Source organism: Lepeophtheirus salmonis, chromosome 7 (assembly GCF_016086655.4).
Source record: "Lepeophtheirus salmonis chromosome 7, UVic_Lsal_1.4, whole genome shotgun sequence".
In the NCBI taxonomy this organism is placed as follows: Eukaryota; Metazoa; Arthropoda; class Copepoda; order Siphonostomatoida; family Caligidae; genus Lepeophtheirus; species Lepeophtheirus salmonis.
This window is the reverse complement of record NC_052137.2, coordinates 26228787-26245601: the sequence shown is the minus strand read 5'-3', so window position 1 is coordinate 26245601 and position 16815 is coordinate 26228787. Positions and strand designations below refer to the sequence as shown.

Here is a 16815-nt window from a genome sequence, read left to right as displayed (position 1 = left end):
AAACTTGTATTTGCATGACTAAATTATGAAAAACGTGATTTTTATTGAATCAAGAGAAGACAGCTCAAAAATAATTATTTATTATGTTTAAACTCAAGTATTTAGCTGTATTTTTTATGCCATATGCCTTCCTCCAAAAGAAATAAACAGCCTCAACATGCCTGCAAGCAGATTGTTAGCCCTTGACGATTAAGGCCTTGTAATGCCGTATCACGCTGTCATTATGGTAGCTAGGAGAGCATCCGAATTTTCATGAGAGGTGTGGCAGATTTTCTTATTTAAGATGATCTGAAATGCAAAGTCCCGGGATTGAGGTCAGGGCTGGATGATGGTAACATGTAAGAAGGCCAAAGTCCGCCATATTGTTGCACCACAATATATAGTTTTTCTTGGCTGTATAAGGTTGTATTGGGCAGTACGTATGGAGATGTAAACGGTCTATGCATCCTTCTCTGTACTGAAAATGGAGTAAATGGCACACGTATTACATTTTTTGTTGTTACTAGAACATTTTTAAACTTGAAGACACACGATAAAACAAAACTTGTTTATTTTTGTTTCAGCTGTTGGTTGGTTACATAATGGAAAATCGTAATTAAAAATAACTGGGATAGAGCTATAAATAAATTGTACTGTAATTTTTGGGTCCCCACTTTGTAAATGAAGCAGTAGTTGTTGAACAAAAATTAGAACAATATTTTTTTTTTTAATAAAACAAGGAATCAGCAAATCATTCTGTATATATTAAGCCTGTCAAATGATAAAAAATGAGGTACCAAATATTTTAAAGGATAAACCAAATAATAAAATTATAAAAAGTTTAATGTTTTACTCATACAAGGATAATGGACAATTTTTGACAAAAACTTCATTTTTTTTAAATAAAAAATGGAAAATATCACTTCATAAATGTTGAGAGAGGCCTTTAACTTCGTAAAGTTGGTATTTTTATTGACACAAGCAGATTTTATTTTGTTCAAGCGGAAAAAAATATAAAGCCGATGTCAAGACAGTTTACTAAATTATATTTGTTTTTTCGTTTATTGAATATATATGTGCCTAACCCAAATTGCTTTGAAGGAAGTATGAATGAAAATCTACCAAATATCAATTTCTATTTCTGTTTTTTTTCCTTCAAAAATAAGTATTTGTCTAAAATAATTGAACAAACAAAAATTTTGGCATACGATTTTGATTGATTATATTTTATTCATCTATCATTCATTCAAATATACTTTGCATTTTTTTAGCCTATATCCTTTGATTCTATTATGATTTTTTTATTATATTTTCTATAGAACTGTAAGGGAGGTCACAAGAACAAATGTAGACATGCGGATTGGTGTGCACACAGGAAATGTTCTTTGTGGGGTAATTGGTCTTAGAAAATGGCAATTTGACGTTTGGAGTGATGATGTAAGTCTAGCAAATCGTATGGAATCTGGAGGAATGCCAGGGTGAGTAATTTCGTTTCAATGCAAATGCTTTTGACTAATATGTATGTTGTATCTTCTTTTTTTTTTTAAATATATATATATATATATAATGTACGAGTATGTTCAGTAGAACAACTTCAGTTTGACAACTATTTTTCGAATTTTGAAAGTTGTCCAATTCTGTTGAAACTATTTATATACGTATTTTGTGGGGTTTTTTCCATTATTACCGATTGTGGTCATAAATTTGATTTCTGGAACAACTTGAATTATATTTTAAATCTGAAAACTGTGCAAGAATTAAAATAAAAAAATGGAAAGGTCAATTTAAGTTGCTCCAAATCACAAAGGACGGGGGTATATTTTGGTGAGAAAACAATGGGATTAATGATGAAATTTAAAAAAAGTTTTACGCTCAATGAAGTGGCAAGAAACAGTCGATGGGAATTCAAGGCTAGACTCCATGATAAAATTATCAGTTATAAGAATACTAGTTTTTTATGGGAATAGTTTTTAAGGAAAACACTTTCTATTTTTAGAGAAGAATAGGAAAAAAGGAAAGTCTTGACGAAATTAGATTGGGTAATCTCTGAAACCAATTCTCTTCAGCTCATATTTAACACTAATTCGTTTTATAAAAATAAACTACTTTTTCCATTACCCCTATATGCAAATTCGAAAAAATTGAAGAAACCCCTTTTAAAACTGCCTAGCCTAATGTACTTATTATGTAATTTTATTTATGTGGTTAGAGTAAATGAAATAAAAGCATGGCAGTCGTTGTTGATTATTTATATGATAATGGTGATGGAGATTTATAATGAAGCTCTTTTGTATGTAATGGATTACATTATTTTCACATATGATGTAAAACTTTTACGTACTATCATATTATACCTTAATTTAATGCATAGGCAACCTATCAAAATATACTATTTGTGAGCTTTTATCCCCCCCCCCCAAAAAAAAAAGAAAGTATCTCCACACAAAATGTTTAAAATGTAAACTATTTACTTACTTTTAAAAGAAATTGATCATTATTTCCAGCAAATTATATTAACGTGGTGAAATTTACATGTCTGTTTCCTTGACAACTAGTTTTATTTCTCAAGTAATATCTTTTTTTAAGATGTAAAACCATTCTTACCAAAGGATTACTTCTTTTACTATTAATAATCTGTAAATCTGAAAGAAGAGTTCTCTGCATAAAAATAATATAATCAATTTTTTGACTCTTTCACACTTACATTACATTATTTTTATAATTTATGGTTTAAGTTTGAAAAGTCTGATGGGTTATCATTCTTCTTTATTTATAATTAATCATATTTTGCAAAGAGTTTTTACGTTGGGATTTCCTGTAGAAATCCAAAAATTAAGAAAAGATTTAAATAACAAGACAATCAAATGGTCAAGAAGTTTTAAGTTCTAGATACACAAGGACATTTAAAAAATGAGTTATGAAATTTTTTTTTCATTAACATAAGAAAGTTAAGTGATTATTTTTCGACATTTTGAATTGGCTATTTTTTGTTCATAAACAAACTATAATAATCATTTCGTCATTTTACCCTCATGAGTTAGCAAAATGCCAAAAGAAAGCATATCTCAGATCACCTAGATGCTGAAGTTGATTTGGTGATAATTATGGAATTTGTGACCATGCCCAAGGAGTCTGTTTCCTAGGTAAATATAAAGTATGATGAAGAAGAAATCTCCAGGAAAGCAGGAGTTCCTGTCTAGCTGAGAAAAGAAGATCAATGACGACCCCACCAAATCGATGAATTGCCTTTCTCTGACTGCTAGGACCATCATTTTGGCCGTGGAATGCAAAGTTGGATTTTTTTTTCATAGACAAGGATCCCGCACCACATTCTGACAGAGGTTATGAAAACAAGGAGGCTCGAGAGTGAAAGAGGCAAAGAGATTTTACCCCTTCTCGCCAGATTTGAACTCTCTGGATTTGCTCCAAGGTCACATTGGAGGGGGAAATCAACAAAAATCAACACCTCAATGTCGAATCACTTGTCTGGGAGTTTGTCATCAATTCCTGCAAGACCTTCTGTCCATGTGTAAAGGCTGTGATTGATGCCAAAGGTGTCCATTTTGAGTGACCAAGTTGGGAAGGGCATGTTAACAAGTTTTGAAAAAAATATTTTCTTTCCAATTTTTGAAAAGTAAAAAATATTCATTTAACTTTAAAGCAACCTCTCTAGTTTACCTTTTACTGTCCAACCCTATAGATTTGGAACTTGAGACCAAAAAATAATAGGGGAAGCACAAAATTGTTTCTACAGAAATATTAAAAATATTTTAATACTGTTGTGTCTTAAAGAAGCTTGGGAATGGTCAAGAAACGAAAAACACATTAAACTACTTTTATGACTAACCGAAAACACCAAACGGTAAGGATATATTATGTTTAAAAATAGACGGTAAGAATCTTTATTCATCAAATAAATATTTACTCAAAAATCTATTCAAACCCATGGATGAAAAAGAATGAACAAACGGCCAAAGTATAAACTCACCAAAGATGATAACTAATCCTTTAAAAAAAAAAAAACTATCAAGATCTATATCAATCAAGAATAAATCATTTATTGTAAAATTCTGATGAGAAATGTATATCGGAGGAGTAAGAAAAATTTTGACATTTATTTTAACAAAATATTAAGTTGAAGTTTAAATTAATAAAAAGTTAAAAATTGACAAAACTTCAAGGCTCTTAGGTATTACGGTAGAGTTTGATTAAAACCTGCTAAATTATTGGCTGATTTTGTCAGCGAATATTTTATGAAAATGGGCCGGATAGAGATTCAAAGAGAGAAATAATGACCCTTGTTTCAAGTAAATGTTAAAAAAATAATATAAAACAGAAGACCTGAGACTCTATTACGAACTGAATATAACATTAATTGTCAATTTTTAACTAAGAGATATTTTTGTATTCTCATGGTTCAAAAGAGAAAAGATGGTGAACTAACCTTAGAAAAGTTATTTTTTAAATATTGTTCTGACAATTAGATACATAAAATGTCACTCTAAAGGGAAACTGTTCCTTCAGAAAAAATGAAATAGATGTAAATTGGGGATCAATAGGAGCAAACAGAACAGTTCTTGGATACTCTAAGGTAAAAATAGTCCTGTTGATAAAAATAGGAAATTACATGAAAATTGAAAGAATCTTTGATAATTTAACAATGAACAACATATATCACTCAAAAATATCACTCCTACACAAGATATTAAAAAAGTATTTTGTCCCACAAAGAAGCTTCGTCCACTAACAGAGGTGTATAATGTTCTATATAGTACAGTGAAGGAAAAAGTGAGGAAAAGCACATTAAAGCCAGTAACAAAATACAGAAAATGTAAGCAATAATATATGGTATCAATTCTGTATCCTCTCCTAGACCCATAGATAAAATAAATGAGGATAAGAGTTCCATTGTACTTTACTTCACAGATTTTTAATGCTAGCCAGCATAAAAAACGTTGACATATGTGTTTAGAGACTGCTCGGAGCTGAGGCAGAGTCAATGGATGAGGAATATAAACTGAATGTTCATCTGGAATGCAACTACACAAAAGAAGTTGTACCATTTTTACGAATCAACTATAAAACATATAAAATTGCATTTAAATACTATTAAACCATTAATAATAATTGGAGGAGTAGGGTTGGGGAAAAATGCATATAAAAAATCCAAAACAAAATCCATTCGTACCTGTATCTCAAATATTTTTTCGGTCTTCTTAAATTATGTTGAAATGATTTTTTTCATTTCTCTATTTTCTGCTGATTTTAGGACAATTTTTTTTTTAAAGTCTCCATCTGAAAAATGGAAGTTGAGCAATTTTTTATTGGATAGTTAAGAAACTCTGCGACATTTATTGTTGTATTATATATCGTAAATAAATTATGAGATTGAATTAGTAAATGAGTAGAATAATAAATATACTTATCGTGAAATAGTAATCCCCTGATTGATTTTACTTCAAAAAAGATGAAAATAACCTTTAAAAACTGACAGTTTTGCTTTTGAGGCCTACATATTGTTTTTTTGAAAAATAAATTTAACATATATTGTATGTACCATAATGGGTTGCGAGTGAATTCAAGAGCCTCATTTTTCTATAAAGATTTATTTCAATATTATAAATTTTGAAAAAAGATTTGTGACATATTTTTTAATATTGAGTATCATTTATTAATAAATAAGAAGTGTCCCTTTTTTCTGTCATCCCAGATGTCTAAGGTACATTCAAAAATATATGCCCAAATTTTAGTAAGAAACATTTTTGTCGACAAAGCCAAGATCTTTGGAGTTGATGTGAACACCGTAGCCAACATCAAAAAGAAATTTGAAAAGACTGAATCCATCAACCAGTATTAGGAAGATTACGAGAAACAATAACATCGCCATGGAGACTATGATGGACTTGTTAAATAAATATTTCCGTTTAAACACATTTGAGAAGTGCCAAATTCAAATTTTGTCTACCTTACAACAACAGAAACGAGTTGAAAGATACCAGCTGGTTTACAGGGATTTTTTTTTTTTTGGGGGTGTGTTCTCGTAGTTTTTTTCGGGATTGAATTTTTATTATGAAACCTTTTTCCCTCTCATACTACGTTTTTTGCATTTGCCTAAGTAGCTGCCACTAGTTACGTCACAAAAAGTCATTTTTATAATACGTACCTTTTTAAAAATAAATTAATTATAACTTTCTTGATCACATAAAAACATTGGAGCTTATTTTTAATTGTTTATATGAAGACAAAAATTAAAAATATTATTTTCATATCTATATATCAGAATATAATTACCTCAAAAATAAAGAAATACCATAAATAACGTTTGCTCTCCTCTTTTTAGTTAGTTAAGAGTTGAAGTTAAGAGTGTATTACTGTATATCGTATACATACACACACATATAATATTATATCAATATAATAGAATTGTACAATAAATGCATAAGATAAAGAGCGTGACCACACAATGGGGTAATTGCGCTACAACAGGTAATGTTAGTTCTTACCTACATAATTATTTTAAATTATAATTTTCTGCAAAAATTGATTCAATTTTTTACATTTCATTAATCTTAAAAAACCAAAGTACTTCATCCTTTTCTTGAGAAGCTTCATATCTTTCGTACGATAGTGATGGGCATCTATTGATGAGGTGATCTGCTGTCTGTAGTTCTTCTATGCAGACATTGCACGTTGCACTTGTTGAGGTTAAATATGTATATATATATTATTTAAAAAGGAAATTAAATTTTCGGAAGAAAGAAATTATGAAAATTAGAAAGGCAAGCTTTAATTATAACTTAGTATCGATAAAGGGATTACAAAAAATATAAGACAGCAAAATAAAATCATTTTTGATACAAAATTTTAAACAATAATTATATTCCCTTAAAAAAATATTTGTATTCCACTAAAATATAGGACAAATATTGATTACTAAATTCTGAGCATGAAATTGAGGGTGCCTCTAACAAAAATAGCGTAATTATTAGAAAGTGGTCGAATTTTTTTAATATTTCTTAGAATTTCATGATAATGAATCGAACATATAATTCACAAGTAATATTGATTTTGGTATTTTTAGAATGTTAAATTAAATGCAAGGATTGATAACAATGGCGATATTGCATGAATTAAGACCCAAATTGCTTCCACATTCACTTTATTCTCGATAGCAACAACTAACTGTTATTGGTTAACCTAAAAAAATGCTATAAAGAAAGAAGTGATTTTTGCAACTGTAGTATATTTTAAAGGTAAATATACATTTTGAGGAACCATACCCATTTATTTTATAATTAAATTAGTTTGTATTTTCTATAGAAAAAGCAGGGTAAAATTAAAAGGAAAAACACATTTTAAGTTTTTGATTTGGATAAAAAAACACATCAATTTACACCTCTTTATGAACCCTAAGGAATTCATTTGAAGCGTGAATAATTTATTGATTTTAAAATGTGTAAAGTATTTAATTCAGCAGGGATAAAACTTTAATTTTAAAAATCACCCTACGTAGAAATTTTAAATAAATGCCTGCCATGACATTTTATTTCATTACAGGGGTAGACAGAAATAAGCCGTATATCATTCGATATGATCACCCTCAGCATTTATCACATACAGTAAAAAGGACATAAGGACTGAGCCGGCCTTTATTACATCTTTCTTGTTGAAGCGAGATATGTTCCTCTTCATAAAGAGATTCATGGATCTCCAAGAGCTATGGGGGACGTTTGTTTACCTTCCTTTTCAGGTCTGAACACAACTAGAAATCACACAGGTTAAGGTCAGGGCTGTTGGATGGTCACTCATCAGCTTTTATAACAACGTGGAACTTGCTCTCGAGGTAATACATGACAGTATTGGCAAAGTGACAAGGAGTTGGGTTTGAATATACATTAACCATGTATTTGGAGAGAATGTGGATTCCATTCATGGCATCACAACATTCTTAAGAAGGTCCCAGTATGCTGAGGAGGTCAACTTGAAACCTTTGTCAAAGATGTGAGCCGGCATGGCATTCCTGTCACTGATGATCAAGCCAAACACTATTATCTTGGACAAGAACTGGGGTTTAATCACTGAAGTAACATTTACCTTGTGTTATGCCATCTAGTGGTCATTTTTTTTTGTAGGCAGTCTCTAAGTTGAAGTTTGACTAATCACTGAATAGCTGTATGATGCTTGAATTTGATTTACAAATTTGGCATAGTTTCTTGACTCTTTGTAACCTGATGTCCTTCATCATCATGGTAAGAAGGTGACACATTCATCTGGTTTTGGACTTCAAGCCGAGGTTGTCTTTGATGTCCCTGACTACTGTTTTATTACTGATATATATATGCTACGAATCATGAGCAATCGTTGAGGATTTGCTTTGATGGACGTTTGTAGGCCAATCAAGAAGTAACCATTCAGCTTTTTGGCTTTGTGTAAAGCATATGAAGAATTGTAAAGCCCCTTATCCACCTTTAGTCATTTGCAAATGTCATAGGCGTTAGTCCTTGCCTATTTGTGGCGTGTATGCTTGCTTTAGCATCGTTGCTGGCCTAGAAAAATCCTGGTATTACTTTATGTCAGTCCTCTTTCTGCTTCATGCTGAAACTGAACAGACTAAGTTTACAAACAAAAGTTGTTGTTTATGAAATAATTTAAAGGGAGGTTAGTGCGAAACAAAATATAAAAAAAAAAATCATTTGCCAAAAGATTATTCAGTTATTATGTCCAAAAATGCATGTTACATATTGGAAATGTTATAAATAAAAAAGTTTGAAGGAGAAGATTATTTAAAATTATAATTTATTTTTAAGATATAAGTAATTATACAAGAAAAAATATATATGAAATGGCCCTCTTGGCCTTAGAACCCCGATCAAATGCTTTTTCATCGCTTTTTAAGGTAACTCGTGCAAGTTTTTCCAAAATGTTTTCCTAAAGTGACATAATATTCACAAGAGTTTGTCCTAGCTGATTCTGAAAAATGTAGTGACCCTCTCTTCAACCGTTCCCTACATGAAAACATACCGGGAATACATATCTGATAAAAAAGGATGCCAATTATCATCGTACTTAATTTTTAAACCGTCTTGAATCCGTTTTTGAGTCGTATTATTATTTCATTTTTTAATATTTCAGCTTTCATGCCACTCATTTCATCTATTTGAGAGAAAAAAAGCATTGATAAACTTTGTCTATATTGAAAAAAAAAAAAATATTTGTTATGATATCGACTACAGAATTAATCCTTATATTAGTTTCAATATTAAGCATTAAAAATAAAGGACTAGATAAAAGTAAATCTACCCAGTAAATTGGTTTTTATGTTCCTCTGAGTTTATAATTAACATGATTTACAAATATTTAGTGTAATAACAAAGTATTATTAAGTATTAATTGTTATAATCAATAATTGATGATTCATTTTAAAAGGCGTGTTCACGTAACAAAGACTACACTTATGGAACTTGATGGGAAATATGAGGTAGAAGATGGGAAAGGTGCTGAAAGAGACGAAGTTCTTGCCAAGTTGAAAATTGAAACTTTTCTAATCAAGGCACCTCTTGCGGCGGTAAGATATTTTGTAATCACCATTTAGTACATAAGTAATACATTTCAATTATTTATTATCATGTAAGATATTTTTACATGTTGAAACAAGGATTTAATTTCCATTTCTAAATAAATAATCATTTGTCACTGTCAGTATACCAAAAAACTTTGCCTACAAAATATTTATAATATAATTAAACTAACTTTAAATATACACTGAATCGTGGTGTGTCTTAAAAGAATGACAAATTTGTTTGTTAATAAAATAAATATCTCTTTCAGTAAAGAGTTTTTGTTCATTAGTGTTCCTAGTTAATAAAATAAGACACGAAAATATGTCATAGCTATGTCACATACGATTTGAAGCTATGGCGTCATTCTCTCTTTACATTTTTATTTTACAATTAAACCTAGTGGAAAAACAAAAATCAACTGATCAATATTTGCCCAAACAACAGCATATTTACAATAACTTTTTTATCCGCTAAGAGCAGGGAGTATACTTGAATATTACTTTATAATTAACATTGCAAACTCTTTAAATTCACCCTCTAAACTAAGTTAATAATGTGAATCTTGCAAATTGAAAAGAAAAGTTCCATACGTTATGAGATAAAATGATAAAGCGATGGCATCTATGATATCATAATAAACGTCATCTTGCGTCGGAAAACATAATTTCAACTATACTATGAATCTGATTAGCCAACAGAAAGATTTAGACATTTTGTTTGTATCTGCATTTTTGACCACTTACAGTATAAAAATTTGTTTATATAAGTTTTCTTATTGGTGGTGAGTTCAGTAGCCAATAATATGGCAGCATATGCATATATGAAAAAAAGAACTTGATATTATTCTTCTAGAATAAGTTGAATAATATAGATATTTATTTAATATAGTTAATATTTGATTGATATAGGAGGGAACTAAAATCTTAAATGGAAAAAATACATCAAATGTTCGAAAAACGTATTCAACATCACGACCAAAATATATGGAGGCATGGGGAGCTGACAAACCTTTTGCTAATATTACAGAAAACAACTCCACTGCTAAGTCAATTGCGTTAACTGTAAGTGTTCTAATGTTTTTGAATTAATTTTAGTTATATTAGGGGGAAAATCTCGCACATTATAATTTTTTCACATAAAATGATTTAAATTATATTGAATCAAAAATCTCTCAAGGTTGATATAATAAAATATATTTTAAAAATTCCTTTGTTTATATATTTTATTTTTATTTACTCGGTAGTGAATACATAAGTCTTGAAACAGCTGCTTGCTATGTTTCATTTTAATTGTAACGAAGTGAAATGAATTCCAACAAGAAAGTCAGCATAGCGAGATTTATTTTATATTTATATAAGAATATTATTGGCAGACATAACCACTAATAGCCGCAATGACACCCTCCCAGCGGGTGGAAGGAAGTGCACACAAGTGAGTGCTCATTTCCTTCCCCTTTTTATTCACAGACGACTTGAGGTCGACCATGTTTCTTTAATGCGATTTCCCTTGGAATAAAACTATTATTTTAGTTATTAAATAAATATAATAACTAGAAAAATATTTCAATCTAATTTATAAATTTCTTTTAGACGCTCTCAATGATTGAATCTAATCTTCTACCAAAGAGGTAAGCATAATATTTAATAAATATTTTATGAAAATGATTTTTTAATGTTTATAAGTCAGTGGTAAGAAAATATAACGTAATTGACAAATTATATATCTATTTTTATTTTAGATTTTACTTTATTGGTTAGATAAAGTTGCACTGATTAACTATAAGTAAACATTATATTATTACTTTAAAAGCATATGACATCGGCATTGTCTTTTAAGTCCAGATAAATTAAATATATTTCGTTCTCTCGGAACGACTGAGTATCGAACCTGCTCATCAAGATAACTAATTTCTCTGCCGCGCCTTGTCCATTGCTCTAAGTCGCTCAATGAATAATTTTGAGTCAAAGTCACATTATTAAAGCTTTGTTAACAAAAAAATAATCATAGAAGCATAAAACGGTCAGTAATAAGTTTCCACACATAAAAACATTCTCACTATTAGATTCAGTTATAAATATTAGTTTGTTTCATTGTTTAGGAAATTTTAACTAACATTTGATATTATTTCCTTGATTTTAATAAGAAAAATTTATTTTTTTTGTATCGTTTTTATAACTTGACGATAAATATCGTAAGGTTTTTATGTTTAAAAAAATTCAAAGTAATTCTAATTATTTGGGCAAAAATGTAAATGATCAATTAATCAGTCCATTTTTTTTTCAAACATAAACCGTTTATAAACAGCAATTTAAAAGATTAATATTTCAAAAGTAAGAATATTTATTATCATAAGTTATTTAAGTCTTTTGATTTTTGTTTTTTGCCCATTTTGGTAATATAAAACGTAAGTTCAAAATTATTTGACTATTTATCAGCTTCATAAATTTTATCAATATGTCATAGTTTTTCAGATTATCCTATATATTAAATAATATGATATATTTATTAAATAGTTAATAAAATCAAAAAAAATATTGAAAAAATTTCATATAATTAAAACAATTATGAATACCAGTTACAATTTTATAATATCTCTAGATTTTAACCTAAAAAGTTATAAGAAAACCTTGAATCCGTTATAATTAGTATTCTTCTTTACCTTCAATAACATTTGCTGATACGTGTTAAAATCGTTTTCTATATCACTCATAACCCTAATTATAAATTGTTTATGAACATTTCCCTGTTTAAGATTCGTTATTAAGGCTATAGGAGGCTGCCAGTTTGAACATGTTTAACTGTTCTTCCTAATTAATTGTTTAGTGGCAGTTAAAATCAGACAAAACGAGAAAATGTTCTGAACGAACTGGAAACGATTAAATGAGTTCTCAACTTTAAACGTTTTAGATAAACAAAGTCTAAAGATAGAATTAATAAATTGATACGAAAGTCATCAATTATTGTTATCATTTATAACTATAAACTCCTTAAGATTTCGACATTTCGATACAAAAAATTCCTATAGTTTTGTCAATATAAAAGATCATAGGATAAATACCAAGGGGAAATATATATTTAGAATAATAATAAAAACTTTAAAAGAGCAAGTCAGTTTTTCGTCATTTCTTTGTACTTACAAGCCATTTTTAACAATTCTAAAAAAATACCATAATAGTTAATAAAACTATAACCAGGGACTGAAAGGTGCCATGCATAAAAAAGAAACGATTTTTTTTTTGCAATCAAAATTAAGTTTATTCATCAATATAATAATCTACATCAAAATAACACAATCATTCCAGCGCTGTTTGATAATTTGAATGCCATTTTATAATTTTTTTTATCTTTCGCCTCCAAATAGCCCTCAGTTTCATTGATAACCTCTTCATTCTTGCAACATTTCTTACCGAAAGGAAGTCTGCGAACAGCCAGTAGTCGCTCGGAGCAAAATCTGGAGACTAAATGGGATGCTAGAGCAATTTGAAGCTGAATTTATGTAGATTTATGAATGTAATACTTTGGTTGACTTCTGACACAGTGTGTAATCCTAGAGAAACATAACTTTTATCTCCGTCATATCGAGCCGTATTTTTGTGTTTTAGTCCTTCAAACGCTATTTTATAGTCAATGTTGATGTTATTTCCTTTTCAAGGTCATAACTTTTGGAGCTGATTGTTGCACTTTAGGGAATTTTGTACAAGGTTCACGAGCTGTTGTACAATCAACAGCACGTTTTTGTTTTGTTCAACAGTGAGCAATCACGGTGTCCTCTTTGAACAAAGATTTTTCATGGTAAAATGCTATGCAATATAAAGGTAACAGGTTCTTTTGTTATCTGTTGGAGGTCAACTAACTCATACAACTTAACTTTCCCATAATCCAAAAGGATTTTGTGAATATTTTTCCTGTTGTTACCACCTTATTTGGGTGTCAACTGTGTTGTTCATCATATTTATCGGCAAACCAATGTTTGCTCGTTCTTTTTGAGGAAGTGGACTCTCCATAACAATTTTCAATTCATTGTTTTGCTTATACGTTATTTTTCTCCCGTCAAAAACCAGTGTATAACTCACAAACTAAATAACTATTTCTTATGAAATTTTGATAACTGTCCCTTGAAAGATAGTGCTAACTAAAAATGAGGTGAATTTAAAAAAATAGTACAATCTATGTGAAGCCCGGGACTTTCCAGTCCATATGGTTTTTTTAATCTGGATGCATGCCTACAAGCTGTATTCTATGTTTATTTTAATTTTAATGAAAAATTTCAAGGCCAAAATAATGTTGAGAAGGAATATTATCTTATAAGGTCTCAATAGGCAACATAACCATAAATTTTTGGTCATTTTTACGCTTTTCGGAGTAAAATCAATTAGAAACACACTATCTTAATCAAAAGGGAAATCAAAGTTCAAAATTTTGCTGACTAGTATTAGATTAATTTTATTCTCCATAAGTAATAGCATTATTAGAAAATTAAAAAATGTTTTACAAGATTATATTGGTAACTGGTGTTGATGGTATGATCTTTGATAAGCTTTTATTTTGGTAAATTTTCAAATTTTGCTTTTAGTTTTGAGAATGTTTTCAAAAAGTTTTTGAAGAAAAGTGGAAGTTTTTTAACTTATTTTTCATTTTTCACAGACTATTAATTTAATAAAAAAATTCCCATCTATACAGTTATAATTAACGTCTGCAAAATGTAGATAAATTTCAAATGTATTTCTTCTTTTTCTAAAAGTATATTAAAAAACAATAATTCTTATGGAAATAAACGAACTGTCTTAAATGGACCATGTAGGAAATGTAATAATTACAGATTCGTTATTTTGTGTGTAAAATATTACTAAAATCACGTATAAAACTTTATACAAAAAGTTTTGACTTTTGTTTACGCATACAAGTTCCAATAAAAAACAACACGTTATCATATAATTCCAAATTATATTCTCCTAGATTCTCGAATTATTTTTTATTATTGTAGTACAAATATTCTCAACGTTTGCATTTTTAGTTCGTTATTGAAATATAAAAAGAAAATACATATTTTCGTGTTCTCCGTAATTTTTTACACATGAAAAGAAGGAAAATAAAAAATCAATTTTGAAGAAAATTATTAAAAAAACTTTTTTTATTATTTATTCTTCAAAATTTATTACAAAAATCTAATTAAAAAAAATATTTATTGTTTTTTTAAGAATTTTTTCTAAAATTATTTTTTCTTTTCATTATTTTAAATTGTTGAATTAAAATGGCAGATCACACCTATATCTTTAATAGCTCGTCTATGTGACAAAGTGTTGAGGCCTAGTTTTTTGATTTTGAATTAATAGATGTCGTTATCTCCCAACGACGGAAAAAATGACGGAGACCTTGCTTGCACCTTTTTTAAAGACTTAATCAAGTAGTTTTTTGAAGGATTCCCGATCTCAAATCCATACATTAAAATCGGGAGGACATAAAGTTTTACCATAAACGAAGGGTGAGAAGTGTTGAAGCTTGTTAATAATTAAACTATATCTTGTTTGAAGTTTCAAACTAAAAGTGTTCAAATTTTAATTGACCACTCCGTATAAGATTTGTGTTATGTATGGAACTTAGAATTCTATGATTTGAAAAACTATAATGTAGTAAAGAAGAATTTATTATAATGTATAGTTTAGAAAATATAGAGAAGAATAATGCTGTACTTAAGTATAACATATGTACCAATATAACGGGAAAATAATTTTGAGAATCAAATGAAAGTTAAATTTGGAATTAGAAAATAACGGTTTAATTTCGAGACGAGTAATGCATAGTTCATAGTTTATCTCCACGTACAATATTTTGACTTTAAAATATGTATATAGTTATTTGTAAATATGTGCTTTTTACCCTATATAATTTCAAATACACGTATCAATTTAACTTTAACAATATCATATATACCTATAAAATTAATTATTAATCCAAATTATTTAATTGACGAAAAGGAAACTAAAGTACTATTAACAATTTATAAACTAGTTATAATTGAGAGTATCACTAAATGGAAATGTCAATATATTCCCATATACATGCAAATAGTCATTTAATAGTTATTACATATATCTTTTTACGATAAAAGTTATTAAATGTTCCTTAAATATAATTTGCCATTTCAATTTGAATCATTCAATGACATGAAATGTATCTATTTCAAACGGAATCTTTAAATAATGTCTTTATTGTATTTTATAGTACTGGGTTTTGCGAGAAATCCTCCGAACTAGGATCTGGAATATTATTCTTCAGAACACCAAAGATTGAGATCGAGTATCAAAAACAATCTGATCCGACTTTCCGACACAATGTGGCTTGTTCATTCCTTATATTCATTTTTCTTGTTTTAATTCAAGTTTGTCTTCTTAAAAGGTAAGTGTTCAAAGGAACAATTTAATCAACAAATTGAAAATTATTTTGAATTATTATTTAATATTTATATATAAGAAAGATACATGCATACATATGAACAAAGGAAAATAACTAATTTATTCTTCCTGATTTCCTTTGTTTGTTTATGATTTGTTTTAAATACTTTCATAAACAATTTTTTCCATTTTATATGAAGAAAATATTAAAATCAAATTTTACTTTGTTATTTCTTTAAGAAAAGTTATAAATATTTTTTTTTTCTTCAAGGAATATAGTTTATAAAGTATCAATTTTTTATAGTTCTATGTCGACAGATGCTTTTAAGAAATAAATACAACTATTCTTTAACAAAAATATGGTAAACGATAAAAATTTGAATTATTTTTAGATAGACTAGGTTGCTTCTATATGGAATACACAGAAAACCATTTTTTTGTTTTCATTATTTGAAATTTGCCAAAATTTTTAGAAAACAAGTAATACACTGATGCCATTAAAAAGCTTCAATTGATGTCATCAGATATAATGTCAACTAATGGTTCTAAATTAGTGAATTTGTTCAAATCAAGTAATTTTAACAGGATTTATTCTGGAAAGTAACAACATTTTTAAGACCTTTGCTGAATCTACAATGCCGCAATACTTAACCAACTAATCATCCACAATTATTAGATAAGATATTTTGCTATTGTAATTTTAAATTTTTTTTGTATCAATTATCTATCCTTCGAAAGACTCATAATGAAAACAATGATTATAATATGATTTTCAGAACTGTGTAAAACAAAATATGTATTATGTACTATCATTTGCACATGGGGAAAATAGGGTGGGGTGGGGGGGGGATGAATTGAAGATAATAATCGAATTTTTCTATCAG

At 28.6% G+C, this 16815-nt stretch overlaps 1 protein-coding gene across 1 annotated transcript in view; it reads left to right on the top strand.

Annotated features, from left to right (window-relative positions):
- LOC121122242 (adenylate cyclase type 2) overlaps positions 1-16815 on the top strand; it is a 221979-nt gene that overhangs the window by 111961 nt on the left and 93203 nt on the right. The window contains exons 9-13 of the mRNA XM_040717230.2: positions 1299-1457; positions 9406-9544; positions 10448-10600; positions 11129-11166; positions 15762-15935. Coding sequence (XP_040573164.1) covers positions 1299-1457; positions 9406-9544; positions 10448-10600; positions 11129-11166; positions 15762-15935 — 663 coding nt within the window. The remainder of the gene's footprint in view (positions 1-1298; positions 1458-9405; positions 9545-10447; positions 10601-11128; positions 11167-15761; positions 15936-16815) is intronic.